At 43.6% G+C, this 27,966-nt stretch overlaps 1 protein-coding gene across 1 annotated transcript in view; it reads right to left on the bottom strand.

The window, feature by feature from the left end:
* The window catches only part of SLC9A9 (solute carrier family 9 member A9), a 282,029-nt gene that overhangs the window by 55,446 nt on the left and 198,617 nt on the right, over positions 1 to 27,966 (bottom strand). Inside the window, exons 13-14 of the mRNA XM_063306631.1 lie at positions 19,978 to 20,026; positions 594 to 673 (exon numbers count right to left, since the gene is read on the bottom strand). Of these exons, the coding sequence (XP_063162701.1) occupies positions 594 to 673; positions 19,978 to 20,026 (129 nt within the window). The remainder of the gene's footprint in view (positions 1 to 593; positions 674 to 19,977; positions 20,027 to 27,966) is intronic.

Genomic DNA, 27,966 nt, shown 5'->3' with positions numbered 1-27,966 from the left:
TATGGTACAAGAACTTAGGATTTTGTGGATACACAGACTTCCCCATCAAACTACTGAAGTCCATTCAACTTCACTGCATGTTGACTTCATCTATAAATTTAAATAATAATAATAATAATAATAATAATAATAATAATAATAATAATGTTCTTCTGCCAGGGAAGTCTCTCTCCACAGATCTCATTGGCTGCATGTCACTTGGATCATCTACAGAATCCTGTACCAGCCTCCCTGGGAACCTACTATGCCTCTTTTTAAAAAAAATTAAAATAAATAATAAACAAGTTTATTTAAAGAACATCAGTGCTATTAATTTGTTTGTATTAATATAAATATGCTTTTACTAAGTTAAGTATACCAAGCCTTATTCCATATCACTGTTTTGAAAAGTTGTACCTTTCAACTTTTCCCAATTTCTGGGCTTCCTTTGAACTCCCAGACATCATTTCTTTTTCATACCAACAATATGATTTGATTTCATACAGTATTTAAAAGGAGAAGTTCTAGTTACCTAACCAAGTTTATCTATATTATTTTCTGCTTTGATGAAATTATTTCTATGAATATTTAGTGCTAACAGAATAGTAGGATACTTATGATCAAAACCATACCATATCCTGAACAGCCAAGCGCTTTCTGCTTTGGTTGTGCTTTTTTCCAAGTTATTTGCAGCCTGCAATAATATTGAAAATGAAGATGACAATCACAATGATGATATTGATAATCGTGTTTTTTTCAATTAAAAATGTCCACATTTTACAAGCAAAATATTTAAAAAAATATAAATTATTTGAAAGGACATATTTAAAGGCTCACAAAACAGTTAACAGTACTCAAATACAAGCTAAAATATTACTACAACTACCTATCATTTATTTATTTATAACATTTATATTGTGATGATCTTCACTTATGGAATTCAAAACATTGTGTTTTGGAATTTCTTCCACCTAGGCAGTAACCAAATTAGTTTTAGTTTCAACAACTTGACTGCTTGATATAGATCTAAATCACACAGCTCTTCTGTACAAACTCTCTTAAACCTGTTCTTCTGTTCCCATTTATTATCACTTCCTGGGTGCTTGCAAAGTCCTATCTCTGAGTTACACCTGGACTAGCCTCTGGCAATGTGAATCATGGATATGTGATCTATGCTAAGTTTCATGTTCTCTCCTGTGATTGTGGGAAGAAGATACTTCTTTTGGAATAAATTCTGACTTCTAAATTTGCTGTGTTGTGTTTTTTGTCTACATTTATTGATGCCACAGATTATCCAGCTGGGTAAGATCCCAAGTTTCTCATTTTGCTGTTTCCTACTGAGTGAATATGCATCTCCATTATATCAACCTTGTGCTGTAAAGTTCATTTTCTCTTGTTAATGTCATTTAATCTTATTTAGTTTATATGGACAACAATTACTACTAGTATGTTGTGGACAGTTCTCCAAATATTTTGGGAATGGTTCTGCAGTGTACACATATGCACAATACTTGAGTTATGGATCCTTATTTTGATTTTTTGATTTTCTTTTGGATTAAAATTATAGCTTCTTCTGTGCAGTCCTATCACCCAAACTATTCATGGACGTTTTATGTTATCATTTTTAGAGAAATTAAATTTGCTGCACTATATTTACAATGTAAACTAATAAAGGACGTGTTTTTCTTTACTGTATGCAGCATAAGGCAAATAACATAATTCAATTGATTTTTATGCAATTAACCATACCCAGTAGAAATGAGTAATGATCTGTAAGTCCTGAGCACAGCATTGACTTTCTAGAGTGAGAAAACCTCCAATATTCGTCTTTCCTTTTCCTCTGAGGGGATCTCTGAGATCATGTGAAACCTATGTTTTCACAACAGATCATGTTTTGATCACATTTTGGGTTATACTTGAGAACAGTGGTGCAAAATGTGCAGCCATCCAGCATCTCTTCTATTTGGAGTCCCTGCCAAATAAATGAGGTACAAGTGTTGACCCCTTTTTTTGTGTTTTGTTAAATGTTGCCTTGGGTCCCTGGAGGAAAGAACAGCAACCTCACAAATAAATGCAACCAGAATGGTTGTACTGAACTGAATGATTGGAACAAACTGATAGGGATTTGCCAGGAGAAGTTAGGAAGTCAAAACCTGGGTGCCAAGGTCTGGATTTGTAATCAAAAAGTCAGAATGGGGGATGGGGGAGGTCTAGATGGAGCAAAGAGTTGGAGATTAAGGAGAGATAAAGTATATACTATTAGATGGTTTGGAGTCAGTGAAGGAAGTTATAATTAAGAAACTCCAAGGTAAAATATGAAACTGAATAATTAGGAAAGGTATAACTGTACAACTGTAGAGCTAGATGCATGGAAAATACCTGGGGAGGAGGGAATGGAGCATCATTTAGCCTGGTGTCATGGCTGGGAAGAAGAATGAAAGGAAACGGGAAAGGGCTAAGAGATAAGGAAACAAGCGACAAAGCTTTAAAGCAAGCAAGCGTGCTTATAGTAAGCAGGAAACAAAAAAGGAGAAAGCACAAATCTTTCCTCCCTGCAGCACCTTGGTCAGTGAAGGTTCCTTTCTCTGCTGCCAACAGGGAATAGGAAGCTTACGGGTGCAAAGGAGTAGGGAGGCTCAGTTGGCAGTACTCAGCCAGTGAAGGAGAGAGAGGCTGATGGCTTCAGCAGCAGAGAAATTGCCCAGTCAATTATTTGGAGGAGGATTGAGGCTTACAAGAGCCAGGGGAAGCAGCATCTCTTTTGGGTGGATGAAAGAGATTCCATGCAGAAAAGATTTAAGGCACTCATTTCAGCATTGAAAACCCTAAAAATGGGTCCTGGCCCTACCTGCTTTTGAAATTGTATACTCCAGCCTTAAATGAGAACATTCCTGCAATAATAAATCTTAGTCTGCTGCAGCCTTTCCCAATCAGAGAAACTGTGTAATTGCACCACACCTGTATTGATGTCAGGCTGGGAAACAAGGTCCCTGTGTGCAATGGTATGTAAAGGAAAGGCTCTTACTATCACAGAGGGCATTTTTATCTTCTACCTTTTGTTGAAGCAAGGGTGCCCTTGGTTCTTCTGGGCTTAGGGACAATACACAAACACTGGTCAGAATTCTGTCAGGGAAGTCCCTGGAGTGACAAAGAAAATTACTAAAGGGGAAAAGGGCACTAAATTTATGGTAAATGAAAAGCTATATTTCAAAAATATAGTGCTGCTGAATTTGCAAATGTTTGTGGTGATAAAATATGGTGTCCTGAAAAAGTTATAAAAATAAGGCTTGCAATAAAACATTTAATGAATTAAGACTAGCAGTTATTCTTAGAAACACATGAATATATTAAAATCAGCGGAAGGGCTGTTATTGTTTGGTATATCACAGAATCTATGATTAGAGGCTTCATAGTACTTGAGGATGTTGGCTATAATTAAAGACAAAATTCTGTTTATCAACAGCTTGTTCTATTGACCAAACTAACAAATTGTGGCTAACATGTATGCTGACTAATATTAATGAAACAAGCCAGCTTGAAATCTTGTTTCAGAGCAGCCAGAATACTATCCATTGTCTGTTGGTTCAGATGTTATGTCAAACAAAAACTTACATATTAATTTTCTTGGCTGTGCTGAAGGACCGGAGGGGACTAAAGTATGTGTCAGATTAAGATTTACTTAATCTTGTTCATATCATACTAAATTATGGTGATTTCCCAATCTGGCTAGTGAAATAAATTGTACTTATTCTAAAATATATTGTTTCAAGGTGGTAGCCTGCCACAAAAGCCAAAGGAATTAAGTACACTTAAGTTCTATGATTTACTATGACTGTTGAATTTGAAACAGGTGAGGGAAGGAATATGAATAGCTTCTCAATTTAAAACAGTTAATTTTATTTAATAATAAACTCTTCCAGATATTATTAACTAAATTATCTAGCACTTTTTTTTCCTGAGACTAATAGTAGACCTAGACTGTTCTTCCAGAATTCATACACAAAGCACATGCACAATAAAAATTTCTGAGATGGGGTAGGTGATTTGGTGTCCTCCAAATGTTTTATATTGCAACCTCTGTAACTCCAGGTAATAATACAATGGATTATGGGATTACATCACAGGAGTATACAAACTGCTGTCCAAAACAGCAGGAGAGCACCAGATTGCCTATCTTCATTCTGAGAAAATGTGCCTAGGAGGTTCACTAAAACATGTCAGTCAACTGAATAGCAGCTCTCACTGAATGCCCCTATTTGTTGAGGGAAATAGATAATTCTACTTGTTTCATACTAACAGTGTTGCAGGATAGCGACTAATCTTTTCTAATAACTTTAGTAAGTAGACTGATATGAACTCAGTAACAAAACCCTCTTCATGGCACCTTCATCCAGTATTTATTCATAATCCATATTTCTAAGACTGCCCTACGTGTTGATGATTCTGAATGGTATACAGAATTATAAGCAAAGGTATAGAATAACAGCCACAAACAGAAAAGGAAGATGGTCATCCTGCATTAACAAACATCCACCAAAACTGTCATGCTCCCCGTTGCAAGGCATCCATGCATCACAATGGGGAACATGCCTTTCAGGAAGAAGGAAGGGATAGCCCTAATCCTTTAAGCACTCAACCACTAAAAGCAATCAAAGGACAAAGGAGGCACACCTTTGCCAGAACCAGAAGGGCCATCAACAGATCGGCGGAACTTCCACACATTACCCCGGGGCACGCACCTGCAATGGATAAGGAAGAGGAGACAGAAGAAACCAGCGGTGATCACCCTAATCACTCATCAGCAGACCGGTATCGCTTCCAGATCGCCCATCAGGGATCCGGATCCAACTCGAGGGACAATAGGGGGTGGAGGGGGACAAGGTCCGCCACGCGGGTATATACGGGGTACCCCGCAACCACGCCCGCATTCCTGGCTTTTTGCACGTATGCACTCTGTATTCAATAAACGGAAATCCTTAGCCCCAATCTAAGTGAGTCCGTGCCTTATTGGGTAACGAGGCAACCGTTACATAAAGCCGGGAATCTCGAAAAAAATTTTCTGCCAGCACCAATCCAGATCTGATCTGTGAGGGACCCGAGTTGGCGATGGACAGAATCCACCGACAGAGCGGCGGCGACCCAAGGACCGGCGACAGGTCACCCGGCTCCACGGAAAGAGCGATCGGCAGGACCCATACACCCTGACACCACGAAGTCTGGAGAGGTTCGGGATCGAGCTCGGAGGAGGAGACCGGGAGGAGCGGGACTCTTGAAGCCACGAGAGTCGCAAGGCGAGTGGGTCACCCTGGACGAGACGGCGGGATCCCTGCCAGGACCGTTCGGGGCGTCGAAAGAGGCGAAAGAACAGCGCTGCATGACAACCCCAGGAGCGGAGGGAAGGCGGCAGAGTGGATGGCCCGCGGATGGCTCCCCAGCTGATGAGCAGCTCAGCATGGTGGAATCGAGGCTGGAGTCAATAGAGCAGCTGCTCCTGAGGTTGGCGATCGGGTGGGCAACCCGAGGGAGAGGTGAGCTGGAACCAGGCTCCAGAGGCACATCACCCCCCCCAACATCCGAGACGGGACATCGGGGGCAGGGACGGAGGTGGCAAGAAGAAGACGCGGAACCAGGCAGAGGTCTCCGTGCCGAACCGAGGAGGTCGTCTCCCCCCCCCCCCATTCCAGAAACGCGACATCTGGGTTGAGGGTGGAGCAGGCACAAGACGGGAGCAACACCACCCGGAACCCGGCCGAGGGAATCCCCACAGGGAGGAGGAAGAACCCCGACAGCCCGGGAAGTGCCCACATGCCCAGAGGTGAGGTGGAACCCACCAGGAGCAGGAGTCAAAGACCTCGGGGTCAAGTTCGATGGAGACCCGACCATGCTGTCTTTCTTCATCACCAACACAAAAAATTACATGGATAAATATGGACAATGTTTCAGATCCGAAAAAGGCAAGATCCACGCTATAGCAAACAAACTACGGGGAAGGGCAGCTGATTGGTACGTACAGATGTGCCAAGCAGGTGCTCCAGAACTAGATCACGTCAACAACTTCATATGGGCGCTCGACCTACATTTCAGAGATCCCCTTGAAAAGGACAGAGCAAAAAGAGCATTAAGGGGAATCAGCCAGGGGCAATGTTCTGTGGCAGACTATGCCATGGAATTCCAAGCCCTGGCTGGAAAGGTGGAGGACTGGTCACAATCGACCCTGATCAAGTGTTTCAAGGAAGGTCTGGACTTGAACGTCTTGAGGTGGGCGTTATGCAGGGACGACCCTACCACTCTCATTGAGTGGATACGGCTAGCCGGAAAGGCAGAAAATGCCCAAGAAACTTTTTTGGAAGTAAAGCAAACAGCCCTGCAAACGACAATGACAAGGGGACCCCGAACTGCGGCCGGACCAGCGAGACCAGCACCCCAATCCTGGAGGGAGGAGAGGGAATGGCGATTCGCCAAGGGGCAGTGCCTCCGTTGCGGGAAGGAGGGGCACAAAGCCGCATCCTGCCTGAACACCAAAACCAACGACAACAGACTGCGGAAACCACCGGGCAAACCACCAACACTGCCTAAAAAGATGCCAGCCGCTACTGGAGAAGTCACATGGAAATCTTTTCCCTACCCCATGGAAGAGTCAGTGAGCGACGATGACGAGCCGGCAGGAAACGCCAACCACCTGCCCTAAGAAGCGCCAGGGGGTAGGTGAGGGATCAAGAAGGGCGCAGCAATAGCTGGGTGGGTGAAAACTGCCCCACCTTGTATGTCAAGGTTGAACTGAAATCACAGCTGAAGTCTGTAAAAATTTGGGCCCTAATCGACTCGGGCTGCTCCAGGTGCTTAATGCACCCGGACCTGGTGGCTGATTTAAAGCTCCGCTGCTATCCACTTCAGCACCATGTTGTATTCACTCAATTGGACAGATCAGCAGTTGGGGGGGGGGCGGTCACCCAATACACCGACGAAGTAGCGCTGCAGCTCGGCGGCCACCGGGAAAGCCTGCAATTTATCATGGCACCGGTGGGCCAACCACTAATAATCCTGGGTATCCTGTGGTTGGTGCGACGGAACCCACACATCAATTGGCAGACCAGGACAATCACCTTCCCAGACGGCTCCTACCAAGCGCCTACAGGGGATCAGGTCCCCCGTGCTGCGGTGGGGAGGGCAGCGTCCACAATTACACATCTGGAAGAAGTGGCCCTGGCAGGCTTGCCAGAAAGGTACACGGCTTTTGCAGATGTGTTCGGGGAAAAAGAGGCAGACAAACTCCCCCCCCCCCCGAAAAATGGACTGTACAATAGAACTGGTTCCCAACACACCCTTACCAAAGCCCAAAATTTATGCAATGACCCAGAAGGAGCTGGCAGCATTGCGAGAATTCGTGGACAAAAATCTGGCATGCGGCTTCATTGAGCCTGCTAACTCACCAGTCAGAGCCCCAGTCCTTTTCAGGGAAAAAAAGGACGGGACATTGAGGCTTTGCACAGACTACCGCGGCTTGAATGCCACGTCCATCTCAAACAAATACCCCTTACCCCTCATCAAGGACATCCTGGCACACCTCTCTAAGGGAAAAATATTCTCAAAACTGGACTTGCGGGAGGCTTATTTCCACATACGGATACGGGAGGGGGACAAATGGAAGATGGCTTTTAATTGCCCCCTGGGGTCGTTTCAATATAAGGTATTACCATTTGGTCTGGCGGTGTCCTAACAGCCAGGAACCACGCTGAGACAAGGAACTGGTCTCTAATGTTTTATTGCTTGTACATAACAGGAATCCTAATAAACTGAAGAAGCGTGGGAAAAACCCAGCCATATAAACCCCAAAGGTTAAGGCGGTCCCGATCTGTGTCTCTTTGAATGGCTGCTCAATTCCTCAGTGCTACGCATGTGCTTAACAGTCTGGATGGGAGCTCCCTGCTCACCATCCTTACTCATGACAGGCAGGGGCACCAGGGGTATTTATGCAACTGATTAACGAGGTCTTGCATGACCACTTGTTCAAGGGGGTCCTCATCTACTTAGACGATGTACTAATATACTCAGAAATGGAAGAGGAGCATGAACGCTTGGTTAAGCAAGTGCTCGGGAAACTCCTCAAAGCAGAGCTATTTGCCAAGCTCTCTAAATGCGAGTTTCATAAATCACAAATTGACTACCTGGGTTATAGAATCTCGGTGAGGGGCATCGAGATGGACCCAAGTAAGGTCCAAGCCATGGGAGCGCCCACGCACGAGGAGGCAACTGCAAAGTTTCCTCGGATTCACGAATTTCTACAGGGGTTTTATCCAGGGACTGGCAGAAATTGTGCTGCCCCTAACCAACCTACTCCGTACAAAGGGCTTGGGAGATACGCAAAAGTCACGGAACCCGGGAGCGCTCCTGAACTGGACTGCTGACTGTCAAAGGGCTTTTGAGCACCTCAAAAGCCTCTGTACAGCAGAGCCAGTGCTGCAACACCCCAACCCCACCAAGCCTTTTGTAGTACAAGTCGACGCTTCCGACTTTTCCATTGGGGCACTCCTGCTTCAACGGGATTCTGACAATCAGCTGAAGCCATGCGCGTACCTTTCCCGCAAGTTCTCCGAAATGGAACGGAGATGGCACGTGTGGGAAAAGGAGGCGTTCGCCGTCAAAGCCGCCCTAGAGGCATGGAGACACCTCCTGGAAGGGGCCACCTGCCCCTTTGAGGTATGGACAGACCACAAAAACCTAGAGGCTCTCAGCACTCCAAAACGCCTCAGTCCCAAACAGTTTCGCTGGCCGCAGTTCTTCAGCCGATTTGACTTTAAACTAAAATTCATACCAGGGAGGAAGAATTTCCTAGCCGGCGCTCTCTCCAGGCGGCCCCAAGATGCCAGTCAGGCATCCGACATTGTAGGCACTGTGTGGACCGACACACAGCTGGGTTGCCAAGCCGTCACGCGCAGCCAAACCGGGACACAGCGCACCCCAGCGCAGCCACATGCAAGGGGAGGGAAACGCATGTCAATTTCACCTAGCTTGCAACAACAGTTCACTCAAGCCCTCAAAACAGATACATGGTTGCAAACCAACCAACACAATGTTCCTCACAAATGGTCTGGCTTGGAAACAGAATAACTTGTACATGCCAGAACAATTGCGAGCGGAGGTTTTGAGCCGCTCACATGACGACAAAACAGCTGGGCACTTCGGGTTCGTGAAAACACTGCATCTAGTCAGACGACAATTCTGGTGGCCCACCCTTAGGCGGGATGTAAAGGAATACGTCGCTGCTTGCCCCACATGTGCCATGGCCAAATGAAAAGTGGGGAAGCCCCAGGGACTGTTGCAGCCGGTAGCGAGCCCCTCCTGCCCCTGGGAAGAAATATTGATGGACTTTATTGTGGACTTGCCACCCAGCCAGAGAAAAATGGTTATCTGGGTGATAAAAGACTATTTCTCCAAACAGGCGCACTTTGTACCCTGCACCTCCATTCCCTCCGCGCAACAGCTGGCACGCCTCTTTTTAAACCACATCTATAAATTGCACGGCGCTCCCTCCCATTTGGTGACGGATAGGGGCACACAATTCACATCCAAATTCTGGAAGGCATTTTTAAAATTAATTGGAACTAAGCAAGCACTGTCCACGGCTTGGCACCCCCACACGGATGGCTCTACGGAGATTCTTAACTCCACCCTGGAGCAATTCTTACGCTCATTTATAAATTATCAACAGGACGACTGGGTAGACCTGCTACCCTTTGCCGAGGTGGCCTACAACAATGCAATGCACCAGAGTACGGGTCACACCCCATTCAAGGTTGTATATGGTAGAGACTTTGTTCCAATCCTGGAACTGCCCCAGCCAGACACCCCGCCCTGTTCCCCAGATGATTGGGCAGTGCAACTGGCCATGGTTTGGCCTGTCATCCAGCTGGCTCTCTCAGACGCTCAAGCAACATTCGTGGACAACCACAGGGCAGCGCAGCCAAACTTCAAGGTGGGAGATAGGGTCTAACTCTCCACGAAGTTCATCAAGTCTCCACAGCCCTCGAAGAAACTGGCACCCAAATTCATTGGCCCGTTCCCAATCACGGAAATCATCAACCCAGTGACTTTCAAGCTGGACCTACCACACAACTTAAGACGCATACACCCAGTGTTCCACTGTGCTCTACTGAAACCGGTCACCTCTTCAAAGTGGCACAAACCCCCCCCCCCTGCCCCCACCCATCATGATAGATGGACAACAACATTTCGAAATTAAGGAGGTACTAGACTCCAGAAGACTAAGGGGCACCTTACAGTACCTTGTCCGCTGGGAACATTTCCCCCACCCGGAGTGGGTGCAAGTGCGAGAGGTATCAGCACAGCGGCTTGTCAAACGCTTCCACGAAGCATACCCCGACAAACCGGCACCCTAGAGTTTTTTTGGGGGGTGCAGTATGTCATGCTCCCCGTTCCAAGGCATCCATGCATCACAACGGGGAACATGCCTTTCAGGAAGAAGGAAGGGATAGCCCTAATCCTTTAAGCACTCAACCACTAAAAGCAATCAAAGGACAAAGGAGGCACACCTTTGCCAGAACCAGAAGGGCCATCAACAGATCGGCGGAACTTCCACACATTACCCCGGGGCACGCACCTGCAATGGATAAGGAAGAGGAGACAGAAGAAACCAGCGGTGATCACCCTAATCACTCATCAGCAGACCGGTATCGCTTCCAGATCGCCCATCAGGGATCCGGATCCAACTCGAGGGACAATAGGGGGTGGAGGGGGACAAGGTCCGCCACGCGGGTATATACGGGGTACCCCGCAACCACGCCCGCATTCCTGGCTTTTTGCACGTATGCACTCTGTATTCAATAAACGGAAATCCTTAGCCCCAATCTAAGTGAGTCCGTGCCTTATTGGGTAACGAGGCAACCGTTACATAAAGCCGGGAATCTCGAAAAAAATTTTCTGCCAGCACCAATCCAGATCTGATCTGTGAGGGACCCGAGTTGGCGATGGACAGAATCCACCGACAGAGCGGCGGCGACCCAAGGACCGGCGACAGGTCACCCGGCTCCACGGAAAGAGCGATCGGCAGGACCCATACACCCTGACACCACGAAGTCTGGAGAGGTTCGGGATCGAGCTCGGAGGAGGAGACCGGGAGGAGCGGGACTCTTGAAGCCACGAGAGTCGCAAGGCGAGTGGGTCACCCTGGACGAGACGGCGGGATCCCTGCCAGGACCGTTCGGGGCGTCGAAAGAGGCGAAAGAACAGCGCTGCATGACAACCCCAGGAGCGGAGGGAAGGCGGCAGAGTGGATGGCCCGCGGATGGCTCCCCAGCTGATGAGCAGCTCAGCATGGTGGAATCGAGGCTGGAGTCAATAGAGCAGCTGCTCCTGAGGTTGGCGATCGGGTGGGCAACCCGAGGGAGAGGTGAGCTGGAACCAGGCTCCAGAGGCACATCACCCCCCCCAACATCCGAGACGGGACATCGGGGGCAGGGACGGAGGTGGCAAGAAGAAGACGCGGAACCAGGCAGAGGTCTCCGTGCCGAACCGAGGAGGTCGTCTCCCCCCCCCCCATTCCAGAAACGCGACATCTGGGTTGAGGGTGGAGCAGGCACAAGACGGGAGCAACACCACCCGGAACCCGGCCGAGGGAATCCCCACAGGGAGGAGGAAGAACCCCGACAGCCCGGGAAGTGCCCACATGCCCAGAGGTGAGGTGGAACCCACCAGGAGCAGGAGTCAAAGACCTCGGGGTCAAGTTCGATGGAGACCCGACCATGCTGTCTTTCTTCATCACCAACACAAAAAATTACATGGATAAATATGGACAATGTTTCAGATCCGAAAAAGGCAAGATCCACGCTATAGCAAACAAACTACGGGGAAGGGCAGCTGATTGGTACGTACAGATGTGCCAAGCAGGTGCTCCAGAACTAGATCACGTCAACGACTTCATATGGGCGCTCGACCTACATTTCAGAGATCCCCTTGAAAAGGACAGAGCAAAAAGAGCATTAAGGGGAATCAGCCAGGGGCAATGTTCTGTGGCAGACTATGCCATGGAATTCCAAGCCCTGGCTGGAAAGGTGGAGGACTGGTCACAATCGACCCTGATCAAGTGTTTCAAGGAAGGTCTGGACTTGAACGTCTTGAGGTGGGCGTTATGCAGGGACGACCCTACCACTCTCATTGAGTGGATACGGCTAGCCGGAAAGGCAGAAAATGCCCAAGAAACTTTTTTGGAAGTAAAGCAAACAGCCCTGCAAACGACAATGACAAGGGGACCCCGAACTGCGGCCGGACCAGCGAGACCAGCACCCCAATCCTGGAGGGAGGAGAGGGAATGGCGATTCGCCAAGGGGCAGTGCCTCCGTTGCGGGAAGGAGGGGCACAAAGCCGCATCCTGCCTGAACACCAAAACCAACGACAACAGACTGCGGAAACCACCGGGCAAACCACCAACACTGCCTAAAAAGATGCCAGCCGCTACTGGAGAAGTCACATGGAAATCTTTTCCCTACCCCATGGAAGAGTCAGTGAGCGACGATGACGAGCCGGCAGGAAACGCCAACCACCTGCCCTAAGAAGCGCCAGGGGGTAGGTGAGGGATCAAGAAGGGCGCAGCAATAGCTGGGTGGGTGAAAACTGCCCCACCTTGTATGTCAAGGTTGAACTGAAATCACAGCTGAAGTCTGTAAAAATTTGGGCCCTAATCGACTCGGGCTGCTCCAGGTGCTTAATGCACCCGGACCTGGTGGCTGATTTAAAGCTCCGCTGCTATCCACTTCAGCACCATGTTGTATTCACTCAATTGGACAGATCAGCAGTTGGGGGGGGGGCGGTCACCCAATACACCGACGAAGTAGCGCTGCAGCTCGGCGGCCACCGGGAAAGCCTGCAATTTATCATGGCACCGGTGGGCCAACCACTAATAATCCTGGGTATCCTGTGGTTGGTGCGACGGAACCCACACATCAATTGGCAGACCAGGACAATCACCTTCCCAGACGGCTCCTACCAAGCGCCTACAGGGGATCAGGTCCCCCGTGCTGCGGTGGGGAGGGCAGCGTCCACAATTACACATCTGGAAGAAGTGGCCCTGGCAGGCTTGCCAGAAAGGTACACGGCTTTTGCAGATGTGTTCGGGGAAAAAGAGGCAGACAAACTCCCCCCCCCCCCGAAAAATGGACTGTACAATAGAACTGGTTCCCAACACACCCTTACCAAAGCCCAAAATTTATGCAATGACCCAGAAGGAGCTGGCAGCATTGCGAGAATTCGTGGACAAAAATCTGGCATGCGGCTTCATTGAGCCTGCTAACTCACCAGTCAGAGCCCCAGTCCTTTTCAGGGAAAAAAAGGACGGGACATTGAGGCTTTGCACAGACTACCGCGGCTTGAATGCCACGTCCATCTCAAACAAATACCCCTTACCCCTCATCAAGGACATCCTGGCACACCTCTCTAAGGGAAAAATATTCTCAAAACTGGACTTGCGGGAGGCTTATTTCCACATACGGATACGGGAGGGGGACAAATGGAAGATGGCTTTTAATTGCCCCCTGGGGTCGTTTCAATATAAGGTATTACCATTTGGTCTGGCGGTGTCCTAACAGCCAGGAACCACGCTGAGACAAGGAACTGGTCTCTAATGTTTTATTGCTTGTACATAACAGGAATCCTAATAAACTGAAGAAGCGTGGGAAAAACCCAGCCATATAAACCCCAAAGGTTAAGGCGGTCCCGATCTGTGTCTCTTTGAATGGCTGCTCAATTCCTCAGTGCTACGCATGTGCTTAACAGTCTGGATGGGAGCTCCCTGCTCACCATCCTTACTCATGACAGGCAGGGGCACCAGGGGTATTTATGCAACTGATTAACGAGGTCTTGCATGACCACTTGTTCAAGGGGGTCCTCATCTACTTAGACGATGTACTAATATACTCAGAAATGGAAGAGGAGCATGAACGCTTGGTTAAGCAAGTGCTCGGGAAACTCCTCAAAGCAGAGCTATTTGCCAAGCTCTCTAAATGCGAGTTTCATAAATCACAAATTGACTACCTGGGTTATAGAATCTCGGTGAGGGGCATCGAGATGGACCCAAGTAAGGTCCAAGCCATGGGAGCGCCCACGCACGAGGAGGCAACTGCAAAGTTTCCTCGGATTCACGAATTTCTACAGGGGTTTTATCCAGGGACTGGCAGAAATTGTGCTGCCCCTAACCAACCTACTCCGTACAAAGGGCTTGGGAGATACGCAAAAGTCACGGAACCCGGGAGCGCTCCTGAACTGGACTGCTGACTGTCAAAGGGCTTTTGAGCACCTCAAAAGCCTCTGTACAGCAGAGCCAGTGCTGCAACACCCCAACCCCACCAAGCCTTTTGTAGTACAAGTCGACGCTTCCGACTTTTCCATTGGGGCACTCCTGCTTCAACGGGATTCTGACAATCAGCTGAAGCCATGCGCGTACCTTTCCCGCAAGTTCTCCGAAATGGAACGGAGATGGCACGTGTGGGAAAAGGAGGCGTTCGCCGTCAAAGCCGCCCTAGAGGCATGGAGACACCTCCTGGAAGGGGCCACCTGCCCCTTTGAGGTATGGACAGACCACAAAAACCTAGAGGCTCTCAGCACTCCAAAACGCCTCAGTCCCAAACAGTTTCGCTGGCCGCAGTTCTTCAGCCGATTTGACTTTAAACTAAAATTCATACCAGGGAGGAAGAATTTCCTAGCCGGCGCTCTCTCCAGGCGGCCCCAAGATGCCAGTCAGGCATCCGACATTGTAGGCACTGTGTGGACCGACACACAGCTGGGTTGCCAAGCCGTCACGCGCAGCCAAACCGGGACACAGCGCACCCCAGCGCAGCCACATGCAAGGGGAGGGAAACGCATGTCAATTTCACCTAGCTTGCAACAACAGTTCACTCAAGCCCTCAAAACAGATACATGGTTGCAAACCAACCAACACAATGTTCCTCACAAATGGTCTGGCTTGGAAACAGAATAACTTGTACATGCCAGAACAATTGCGAGCGGAGGTTTTGAGCCGCTCACATGACGACAAAACAGCTGGGCACTTCGGGTTCGTGAAAACACTGCATCTAGTCAGACGACAATTCTGGTGGCCCACCCTTAGGCGGGATGTAAAGGAATACGTCGCTGCTTGCCCCACATGTGCCATGGCCAAATGAAAAGTGGGGAAGCCCCAGGGACTGTTGCAGCCGGTAGCGAGCCCCTCCTGCCCCTGGGAAGAAATATTGATGGACTTTATTGTGGACTTGCCACCCAGCCAGAGAAAAATGGTTATCTGGGTGGTAAAAGACTATTTCTCCAAACAGGCGCACTTTGTACCCTGCACCTCCATTCCCTCCGCGCAACAGCTGGCACGCCTCTTTTTAAACCACATCTATAAATTGCACGGCGCTCCCTCCCATTTGGTGACGGATAGGGGCACACAATTCACATCCAAATTCTGGAAGGCATTTTTAAAATTAATTGGAACTAAGCAAGCACTGTCCACGGCTTGGCACCCCCACACGGATGGCTCTACGGAGATTCTTAACTCCACCCTGGAGCAATTCTTACGCTCATTTATAAATTATCAACAGGACGACTGGGTAGACCTGCTACCCTTTGCCGAGGTGGCCTACAACAATGCAATGCACCAGAGTACGGGTCACACCCCATTCAAGGTTGTATATGGTAGAGACTTTGTTCCAATCCTGGAACTGCCCCAGCCAGACACCCCGCCCTGTTCCCCAGATGATTGGGCAGTGCAACTGGCCATGGTTTGGCCTGTCATCCAGCTGGCTCTCTCAGACGCTCAAGCAACATTCGTGGACAACCACAGGGCAGCGCAGCCAAACTTCAAGGTGGGAGATAGGGTCTAACTCTCCACGAAGTTCATCAAGTCTCCACAGCCCTCGAAGAAACTGGCACCCAAATTCATTGGCCCGTTCCCAATCACGGAAATCATCAACCCAGTGACTTTCAAGCTGGACCTACCACACAACTTAAGACGCATACACCCAGTGTTCCACTGTGCTCTACTGAAACCGGTCACCTCTTCAAAGTGGCACAAACCCCCCCCCCTGCCCCCACCCATCATGATAGATGGACAACAACATTTCGAAATTAAGGAGGTACTAGACTCCAGAAGACTAAGGGGCACCTTACAGTACCTTGTCCGCTGGGAACATTTCCCCCACCCGGAGTGGGTGCAAGTGCGAGAGGTATCAGCACAGCGGCTTGTCAAACGCTTCCACGAAGCATACCCCGACAAACCGGCACCCTAGAGTTTTTTTGGGGGGTGCAGTATGTCATGCTCCCCGTTCCAAGGCATCCATGCATCACAACGGGGAACATGCCTTTCAGGAAGAAGGAAGGGATAGCCCTAATCCTTTAAGCACTCAACCACTAAAAGCAATCAAAGGACAAAGGAGGCACACCTTTGCCAGAACCAGAAGGGCCATCAACAGATCGGTGGAACTTCCACACATTATCCCGGGGCACGCACCTGCAACGGATAAGGAAGAGGAGACAGAAGAAACCAGCGGTGATCACCCTAATCACTCATCAGCAGACCAGTATCGCTTCCAGATCGCCCATCAGGGATCCGGATCCAACTCGAGGGACAATAGGGGGTGGAGGGGGACAAGGTCCGCCACGTGGGTATATACGGGGTACCCTGCAACCATGCCCGCATTCCTGGCTTTTTGCGCGTATGCACTCTGTATTCAATAAATGGAAATCCTTAGCCCCAATCTAAGTGAGTCCGTGCCTTATTGGGTAATGAGGCAACCGTTACAAAAACCTTTTAAAACCACTCATACAGGGAGCCTGCATTTCATCCTTGTCCAGAGCCCAGGGAAAGATTAGGGTTTCAAGGCACATTTAAAGGAAAGCAGGATGTGGCCCATTCAAATTTCCAGGGGATGCTGTTCCAGAGGGCAGGAACCATGACAGAGAAGGGACATCTCCTAAGTCCCATTAGATGATGTTCCTTAATGGGATCCAGAGCACACTGACTCTATCCAGTCTTAGGGAATGGGCAGAAACAACAGGATCTCTGATCTTGGAGATTAGATAGTTGGCTATTAAAGACATAATATTTTTTGTAATGGCCAAAGTTTTTATGGACGTCTTAGATAGGATTCACCCCATATACTGTCTACCTTTCCTTTTGCAGGGCAGTGGTTTCTACATGTATGATGTGGGGGTTCTATTTTATCAATTTTGAAGTTGTTAATTATGTATAAAACATCCTGTCCTCATAATTGCTGCTACTACACCAGTGCCAGAAAGTGGAATGAAAACCATTGGTCTATTCAGAAAATGCTAGTTACTGCTAACAACTACTATTTTAATTTTCCCACAATGACCCTGGAACTTTAAATAGGGTACTATGGAACAATCCTAAGGCACTGTGAGTAACTCTGCTGCTCAGCATGGATAGCCATCATTTTTAATCTGTCTGGTTTGAGAAAAAAATCCCAATGTTTGTGATTTAGGCAGAGTTAATAGAGCACTCTTAGCTGGCAGCTGTCCAGTGCTGCTAAGCCCCTGATACTAGGCATGGATGCATTCATCTGGAAAACTGCATCTTTAGACATATTCACCTCAAAACATCACCATTATTTTTGAAGAAGCCAGGCTATTTCTATCCTGTTTTCCTATGATTAATGGCAATTAGGGAGTGTAGGCTTTCGGGGAATTTGGAGCTGGGGAATTGCTTCTTATTTATGTACAGTATTGCAGCAGTCACCACCCTGGCATCTTTAGAGGTGTTGGGTTGCAATTCTCCAAATACCAAGCCAGCATGGACTCGTGCTGGGAATTCTGGGAGTTGTAGTTCCAACACCATACCAGGTTGTCAGAGTGGAAAAAGTGGTATATGTCTGCTTTAAGGTTTGATGAATAAAAGCCAATAAAGTTGCTACTTATTTTGCTTTTCTGTTATTGGTATTTCATATTTTGAAGGCTTTTCTGGTTTTTTAAAAAAGCAAGATGTACTTTTAAATTAAAAAATAATGAATAAATAAAGAATTTAATGCTAAACTTCTCCACTAATGAGCATCAAGGGTGCCTTGTATTCTAGAAAAATTGGAAACAGCGAAGTGGCTTTCAATTACTACTGAACATTATTGATGGTCTCACAATATTGCATTATGAAAAACTATTAGTGAATAAGTGGAAATAAATGAGCTACTAATCCATGAGAGGTCAAATGATAAATGTACTGAGAATAGAAAATCTGGCAAGGCACAAAAAAGTTTTGAATGATTTGATGAGTGTAAAGTAATAGGATTAGGCCAATGTGAATTTAAAAGAAGTTGCACTTTAAAGAAACTGATGGTACAATACTTGGAAACATTCACACAGTGGAAACAACAAAAACCGGTTTGGAAGTTTTAAAGCAGGAATATTAAAATGTAGTTTGCCAACTACTACAGGACTGCAGTTTTCATCATTCCTAATTATGACAATACAAAATTGGGATTATCACAGGTTTTTCCCTATGCTTTAAATAAATAGCATAGTAACACTTTCCAGAGTGGTAGCTATAAAAGCCACAAAGAATAGCAGCTGCTCCTTATTTCATCTTATTCCCTTCATTTGCGCTCAGACAGTACAGTTGCCGTAACAGAGAACATGAAACCTGATTTTCCCTATTCAGCCTTTTTTTTTTTTGAGGCCAACCCAACTATTAGGGGTAGAATGAGGCAGCTGCTTCAGGCATCAGGTTCTTGGGATATAGAAGTGTAGATTTGGCAGGGGAGAAATGTGTATGTATGTCACACATAAGTGACTATTCTTAACCACAAAAGATATCAAATAACACACAAAATGTGTTATTGGAATGTTATCATGCAAGTTCTGCCTTTTTGTACTTCCATCATGATGTTGCCTGAAAGTAAATAAGGGGTGGAACTTATGTTAGTCGCAACACATATTTTGTTACTTGTCCCAAACCCAGATGCCTGCGATGTCACTAAGTCTACTCGCACTCCCTGAGTAACCTGCTGCTTCACCACACAATCCAGGCACAAAAGTTGAGGACATAGCATCCAGTTTGAAAGGCTTGCTCTTCAAAACAAGTAGCAAAATACCTTGAGCAAATTCTGCCTTTCTTCTGAGCAGTCACTTATGGAGGAAATGGGCATATGAGAAAAAGGAAGCTATATTCAGATCTCTAAACTGTAATACCTGGCCTGCCGGCCTGCTTTCATGCCTATGTGTAGACACTAAGTGAGAGAAAAACAGGCTTTTATAGATGTCCTCCATATAAGGACACTACTATACCATTTGTGGTTTTGAATTTATGATCTAAAAAATATATTGTGGCATTAGCTTTCATGGGCTTATTTCAGTGATGCGTGCCATCAGGGAAAGAGTGGAGAAAAAGGAGAAAGTATTTTGCAAAGTGGACTTTAAAGAATGTCCAGTCCATATATGTCTAGATGTTTCTGGTTCCAGCATAACTACTCATGCCAGCAACTACTGAGTACTCTGAATACTTATTATATGCTGGTCTTTGGCTGTAATAAAATTTAAGTTTCAAATTTCAATATTTCAATATTTATTATGGTCCTCAGTCTGGTAGCTCAGACTCAGAAAACTATAAAACAATGTGTAAGAAATTGAAGAAACCGTGGCAAGAAATATTTCTCAAAATTTAGAATCTGAATAATAAATGTGTCTGATTTATTTCTACAAAGTACGTAATTTTCCAAAATGCCTTTTAGAAATGGAAGTGAGAAATGGCTAATGGATTTCTTCTATCAAAATATCAAAATTAAAATTGTTCATCATGTGGCCATCAAAAATAAAATGATAAATTATTTTACAATCTGGATGAATATAGAATATACAAAAGATATATAAGACTTCCTGATTTTCAGGATCAGAACTGAAGATTTTCCCAAGCATCTAGAAAACACATTGTAAAAGTTAAAGCCTTCAGCCCCACATCTGAATATAAATTCCTTTTCTAATATTTATATTTAAATTTTAACTTGCCTGAGTAGCAGTTTCTATCTTTTGATCCTCATCTGGATCAATTCCAACCCTATGAAGAAAAGAAAGGAAGAAAATGTTAAATGCAGGATAGGTGGACTTAAATACAGCAAAAATTCTCTATAAAACATCACAGATAATGGCATAAAATTAGCAAAACATGCACAAGCAAAATTTAAAGAAAACAAAATTTATAGAAAACATTTCAGAGATGCTTCCTTCTGGATCCTGGCTTGCTTTATTTATGTATTTGGTTTATTTCACATTCTCAAGATAGATAACATTCCAACTATCAAAAGTTAAAAATACATACTGAAATTATTGATCAAGTGGTTAGATGATCTTAGTATTATTTTAAGTCTGGTGAAACAGATGTGTTTATAAATTTGGGCAACTAGTAGATGAAAGGATAGTGATATAGAGAACACCTAACTTTGCTCCCATCTTCAGATTTTTGGAATCCCGATAGGATAGTCATAATTAAAAACTACTGTACAACAAAGCAGAATTTTATTTATTTATACATTCAATGCAATCTTTAATAAAATAAAATAAGCAAAAGGAAAAAAAGTAAAATTTCTATTGTAAACCACCCAGAGTCCCTCCTTAGGGGGGAGATGGACAGTGATAAAAATTTAACAAACAAACAAACAAATAAAATGTCTGGTATATTTTACTGGTTCATTCAGGTGGCTGTTTTGTCATCCATTTCTACATTCCACATAATTATGTACTGCTGACAGTTATAGGGAAGCACTTTGTGCAATTATATGTGGATATAAAGCTAGCTGTTCTATGCCTTATGTACCATTCTCAGTAGCAGCTTTTTTCCTAATGAAATATAGTTCCAGTTTTATCACAATATGTCACTGTAAGCATGAGTTACTGGTTAAAGATATCCTGTTAAGTCTGAGCAAAGTGACACAAGAAAGGATGCCATGCACATCATTCCTTCTTCTAATTGCCTTTCCTGACAGTGAAAACTTCAAAGATTAACGTCAAACTAATTAGGATGCGTTGTTCTTAATCTTGACTTTTTTCATGTGTCTATTTGTGATGGCAAAGCCTTTCTCTCTATTTTATAAACTCCTTCCAAGAGTAAATCTCAGGGCAACCTTGTATTAATCCTCATGTGCATTTTTTTTTTATCCCCCAAGGACAAACCTTACATTGAAACTGTACTTGAAAGACTCCCTAGATAAATTATTTTTAACTAACCTTTGATATGGTAATCTCAGAGGCAGCCTTTCCAGCAAAGCAACCTCAAGTGTCTGAGAATTCATTGTTCCTACATCAGCATTCTCTGATTCAAAATGTTCACTACTCATATTTCCATAAAAGCAGAACCCAATTTATGTGTCATTGATTCTATGCTCAATGAATAAAGGAAGCTAACCAGTAAAGAGAAAAATATTTAGCTATGATATTATGGGACCTGTCCCGCAAGACATATGACAGGGTTAACAATGACAGGGTATTTATAGGTTAAAAGACAAGCATAATACAATGCATCTATTTTACTGGCTACATGTATGTAACTACCTTATATGGCAATGCATTATATTGTTATAAGTAATTATTTCCTAATAGTCATTAAGAACCTGACTTGACATTATGAAAAAATGCTTAATTGTTATGTCCCCATTTTGAAGGCCCCTTGACATGCGTGCTTAAATTATGGCATTGTTTCCTTGTACGTGACTTGCTTGCTTGGAGATGATGGTGGAGGGCCTTCATTTGATACACCTTTTACCTATAGTATGTTACCTTTTGTTGGCAGAAACAAGGTAGACAGAGTATACACAAGAACTTTCAGATTTTCATTTCACAAGGTAACCATGAATTTCAGGTAGTATTTAATTTTGGAGATTCACATTCAAGTCTACCTTCAGGTATGGAAACCCACTGGGGGACTTTGGGCCAGATACACTTTATCACAATTAGGATTACTTAATTATCCAGTTATCACTGTTTTTAATAGCTTCTATTTGTGGCATTTCATGAGTTGGGAGCTAATATAGAATAGTTGTTTGGGTGTTGGAACTGTCATTATTCTTGTCCATGTATTTGATTTATTTTATCTGATGATGGAGACAGAGCTCATTTTGATAAGGGCTGGGAGATGAAATAAGAACCTGGTATGGGATCCTTCTTAATAGCCTGGTTTATGGGTTTCATTTCCAGAGGGAACTGACTTTGATAATGATGCCAGGACTGTAGAAAAAAAAAAGAAATTATTAAAATCTTGTACTTGTGTTTTAATTTGTTGAACAAAAGTTTTAAAAGCCTACAAATATTGCTAACCATTGTTAAGTGATCAGAAAAAATGTGTAAGAACTATTGGCTTAGTACAGCAAATTTCTACTTTAAATCTGATTGCCAGATATGTCTGCAGATTTATTAGATAGAAATAATATTTTTAAAGTATTTCTTAAAACACTTCATACCATTTATAATTTAGTATAAATCAAGATTAAAAATGTATATTTTCTTCTAAAGAATGCTTTAGAAGTAATTCTAAATTCATGTGAAACGTTACAATGTATACTATACATTGAAACAGCGAACATGTCATCATGTTTATAATTATGGCAACATTCCCAGTAATAACTTTGAATTAAAAGATATGGATTTAGAGAAGATTATGAGAACTGATATAAGATTACTCTGATGAAATGGAGAATAGTCCATTTTCACTATTCTGCAGGCGCATAATTTTTTTGCCTGAAAATTGTGCATTAAAATGTATTAAGATTAATCTTTGAATTATGGAGTGGCAAGAGAGTAACATTTTTTTCTGGATTAACATAAAAAGTAATCAAATGATAACACTTTCATTTGAAGGTTGATTGCTGCATATGATAAGACTTTTATGTGATGAAAGCAAAGCATGCATAAAAATAAGCAGTATGCTTAGCAAATGGTTCATCACTGACCAGGGAGCAAGACAAGAATATGTGATTTCCCTCCCTGTTTGTTTATAAATGTAAGGAATGCTTGGGGTAACAGTAGAAATGTGTTGGTTGAGGATATGAATTTATGTGTATGCAGATGATGCTATGTTATTGGACTAGAACCAAATTATTTGATGCAAATATTAGATAGACTGTGATGCAATGAGGAATGTGGATCTTAAAATACATATAACAAAAGCCAAAGTGTTTGATAGGAAAATGGAGAGAACAATTGCAAGTTATACATAAATGGAAGAGCAAGTAGATTAATTTGTGTATCTTGGTAAAACATTTATTAAGGAAGGGGAAAATGGATGGAGAAGTTTTAGGATGTGGAAATACTAATATAAGTAACAGTTATGTGATCTGTTGGGAGAAATGAATCATAAAAGTAAGTTGAATTCATTATGCAAATGACATAAATGGAAACAAATTATCTACTCTGTGTCATTTGCACAACTGCATCATACAAATGACACAAAACACTGTACATGAGTATTCTCTAATTTAACATTTATTAATCATAGACACCCTCCCAATTAGTCTATTAGAATAAAGTTTCACTAGTGACTACTTTGACTTTGTATCCAATATGTTTCTTTAGATATATTGTTAATGTCTAGTTCTGATTTTGTGGGCGTTCCTTTCTTTTAACATCTCCTTCTGCAGCTTTTATCTAGGGCTGTGTGTATGGAGGGAAAGGGTTCTCAATCTGGTATTGCATTGGGCCCAGATTTCTTATAAAGGCCATGTTGTAAACTTCTTGTCTTTCATGATGCAATCCTTTCTCTTGTGGCCTGCTCTCTGCATGATTTCCCACGCTTGAATTAAATCCCATGGGAAGACCTAATGAGATAACTCCTCCCATTGGGCATGCTCAGATTGGGAAGCATGGAAGCCAGGGATATTTCAGATTGATGGGAAGATACAATATGTCACATGAAAAAAGCCCAAACCCACAGACAGTAGTATCCTCTGCCATCACTAACAAAAAACTAAGCTCAGAAATAGCAATATAAATTTGACAGAGATTCTCACACACTCTGATAATAAAGTAGAAAAACAGAGCCTCCTTTTTTTAGTATAAAATATCTGAGAGCCTGCAAGATGGATTTTGGCACAGCAATTACCAGAAATAAGGCAGTTACTTATGTGTTCGGTTAAAATTTAAAAAAATTACACTATTTGGTTGATTTTATATTCTTTAAATAATTGATAGACTGGAAAGGCATGGGATTTGAAGTCCAAACAATATCTCTGGAGGGCATTAAGTTCAGTGTATCTGCATTAAAGGTTGGAAATCTTCTGATTGTCCACATATGGAAGCTTTGTTAGAAGACCTTTTACATTTAGTGCTTAGAGGAAAAAATGCCTTTGGGTATGTAGAAGTTATATGTAAAATAATTATTATTTGAATTCTATTTTTAAAACTTTTTAGAAGGAACTCATCTTAATTAGTAGAGAGACAAAACCAAAATAGTTAAGACGTTTTTTAAAAATAATAGAAGCTGCGAACAAAATGGGAAATGCAATCTATTTGTATTTTACAACGGTCATGTCTTCACTTGAGACAGGTAATTCTCTCTTTGCAGGTAGCTTCCTTTCACTCCTGTCCTTTCTTTGCCTCTGGCTGTTTTTTTTTTTAAAGAATGTCTAATCTTCCACTGTTTTGGAAAAAGCAGCAGTGGCATCCACAGAAAACTGTAACAATGCCAAAATGACATGCAGTGTTGTCATCATGTAAATGCCACTGTAAGGTACTTGCATCCCGGTGTCTGATGCAAGTATGTAAGTTGTGACATTTGCATGATGATGTTGTCATGCACATTCCATCATTTGCTCTCTTGACTCCGTCTGTGGACACCCATGGAAGGCAGTGGTATAATTTTCTTGAAATTATATATTTTAGACAAACCAAGCCAAGAAAACTGCATTGATGCAATCACCAAGAGTTCAGCTTGATTCAAGGAAGCAGTTGATTGTGTTCAGTATTTTACACTGGCATTTTCTGGTTTTATTCTTGTTGCTATTTTTAACAATATCTAATTTAAAAGAGAAAGAAGCAATCCTCAACAAATTAGCTTGCATCAAAGCATATCAACTGGATATCTCAGGCTCTAAGCACCTTTACTCTCATCCACAGCTCTGGCTATGTATCATTAATTCCCAAAACCTCAATAGTAAACCCAAAGAAAAAGAAAAATAGTTCAGAAGTCCTATCAGTGTCTCACATATTAAAATGTAGGTAAGAGAATATAATATAGTCCAGAACATATACACTATATTTCAAACATTTATTTATAAATTCAAAGCAGGAAAACAGTGAATACTTTTCTATATATGAAAGGTAGGAATGTACTGTGCTTGCAGTATCAATGGAACCCCCACCCCCCAAATAAAACAAAATTAAATTTAAAAATCTAGAGGCTTCTTGTGGACTCAGAAGAAAATTGGAAATAACCAGATCTGAAGGTCTCAGAACAAGTATCTATCCCAGTTGGGAATGGACAGATTATACCCTCCCTCCCAGTTTAAAGCACTGAATCCAAGAAAGTGCTAGTAGAAAAACTGTCCAGAAAGAAATTGGAAATATTTAAAACTAAAATGGTGAATTCTGATCCTCACCAAAAAGAGAGAATGAGTACGATTCAATTAAATTTTAGGAAACTCGTAGAACTCAGTAGATTTCAAGCTGCTTAAGAACTGAGCTTCAAGTCCTACTAAAGGCTAGATGCGAGTAGCCAAATCTGACCACAAAACCAAAGTGAAGCTCCTTCTTTATTCAAAGCAGGGAGAGATCCCAAAGGCCTCCAAACAAGGCTAATAGTTTCCAAAATCTGAAACATCCTAATATAATCTGAGAAAAATCTTCTGACATGAAAGCACAAATTATCAAATACCTCCCCCCACCAAATATCCCTATATGTTACTCAGTGGACTGCCTGCCTGGGTTGATGCCAGAAGCATTTGGAAGGCCTTGCTAAGAATAAATAAATACCTTTTCTACTCAGGCAAAGAGACACTTGTTAGCTCTTTGGGCAATTTAAATGAGCATGCAATTGTAGTCCATGCATTGTTTGGGAGCCCTTCCCACCTCTAATTCAGTGGCATGAGCATATACCAGTTCTGAGCTATTTTTTTTTTTTTTGCTCATTGTCTTTTTTATTTTCTACTCCCTCATTGCTGCCTTTGTAGCTCTGCTTTGGGCATATGGTTAATCACAGGGTCAGGGGACCTTCCTGTTTCAATTTGCTTTAGTTTGTCCCAGCTAAATCATGGAATGCACTGGGATCATTGGAGCAAAGTTTAGCTCATCTCAGCTGCAGCTTTGTTAAGAATCACATTTGTGAAATGTGGCACCCTGACCTGAATACTTACACCCTGATCTGAATACTTGGGACTGGCTGCCAGGCGGTGTTTCCCTTTCTGGCTTAAGCAGTTGTGGGGATGGGTGGGTTCTACTGTGTTAAGCTTGTGTGACATGGGGGGTATGCCCACAGAAAACAGAAGTTTAGGTTACCCAGGCATTTCCATTACTGTAATAGCCTCTTTTGGAGGCCAGCATAACTTGACCTGGAGTACCTTGGCCTCAGCTTTAATGTGATCCTTGACTGTAAATTTATAAATAAAGAACGCATAAAGCATCTTCCCTAGGTGTGGCTGTATATTCCCCATTCTTTTAAACTCTTAACTCTGTCTGGTATCTTCATTTAAAGGCTGGGGAAGAAACTATCATTTTACAAAACTCTTATTTATTTTGGCATATTGCATTATCTGTAGACAAGACTGTGACATCAGCTAGAAGGGATCTGACAACCTTGAGCACACACTGTGGTTACATTCTACCAGTTTTCTCTAGTCTTTCTCTAATTTGCAACACAGATAGAGCACATCTACGTGTGTTGCAAATCGAACTCTCAACGTTTCTATTCCCAAGACACCTAGACAGCACCAGATTAAGAAAGACTATATTACTACTCCTATTATTAGAACTTATATTCCCCTTCACAGTCACAAGATATACAAATTCTAATATAAATTACAGACCTAAATGAAACACTTATCAAGTCCAAACAGCAGCAAGCGCTAAATAAAGTAAACTGTTCAGAAAAGTAAAGATGAAAGTCTTTTACATCAAAATGATCTAAAGACCCAAGTGAAGAGGTACATCTGTAACAGCTGATGAAGCCAAAATACTGAAGCTACCAAATACAGAGACTTCAAAGCTCACAAAAAGTTGAGCTTGTTCACATTGGAAGAAAGGAGGCTATTTATGACTTTAAGTGTACGATCATTTAATTCTTTATAAGTTAACTTTAATCATTATTTCAAGTAGGCTTTCCAGTACAGATCATGGGAAAATAAATGTAACTTCAGTAACTAAATGATGGTGTTCTGCGCCTACTGAAGGCTCCAAACAATCTCAAGGGTAATGGATGTGGACTATCCTTACTGCTGGGTCCAACTGGGACTCCAGTTATAAAGTTAGATCAAATAATATTCCAAAGTTGTGCACCTGTTATTTTCAAAGGAATACAACATCATGCACAGTAGACTGTCTTCCCACTTTCTGGGCCAGGAACTGTACCTTGGCTACAGGTACACTCCGTATCTTGCACTGTGTATGACATAGAAATGTGGTATAAAAAAGCATAAACTTCCATAGTATTTGGTGAGATACTAAAAAGTTTAGAAATTGGGCCAGGATTGGCAAGAACTAGCCTCAAATTACCATTCAGCCCTGAAGCTAGCTGACTGATAGCTATAGAGTTTAGTTTTATACTCAAAGCTAATATTGTACTGAAAGTCCCATTTAAAGATAAAGAATCCAGTGTAGGAATGCAGGCTTCAGACATGCATAGGTGTGAATCTCAGCTCTCTAATCCTGTAAACCCTTATTCAGGACTTGGTTTAATTAGCAGAAATTCTAGGCTTTTTTCCTCCTGTCTTTCTGAGGCTGCAGACACTTGGATGTTCTCTTGATGGCCTTGGGAGGCACCTGCTCTGTGTTGAGATAAGGGCTCTCTCTGGCATGGGA

This window comes from Candoia aspera, chromosome 6 (assembly GCF_035149785.1).
Source record: "Candoia aspera isolate rCanAsp1 chromosome 6, rCanAsp1.hap2, whole genome shotgun sequence".
NCBI lineage: Eukaryota > Metazoa > Chordata > Lepidosauria > Squamata > Boidae > Candoia > Candoia aspera.
Note: the sequence above shows the minus strand (reverse complement) of the source record. Positions and strands in the feature narration are given on the sequence as shown.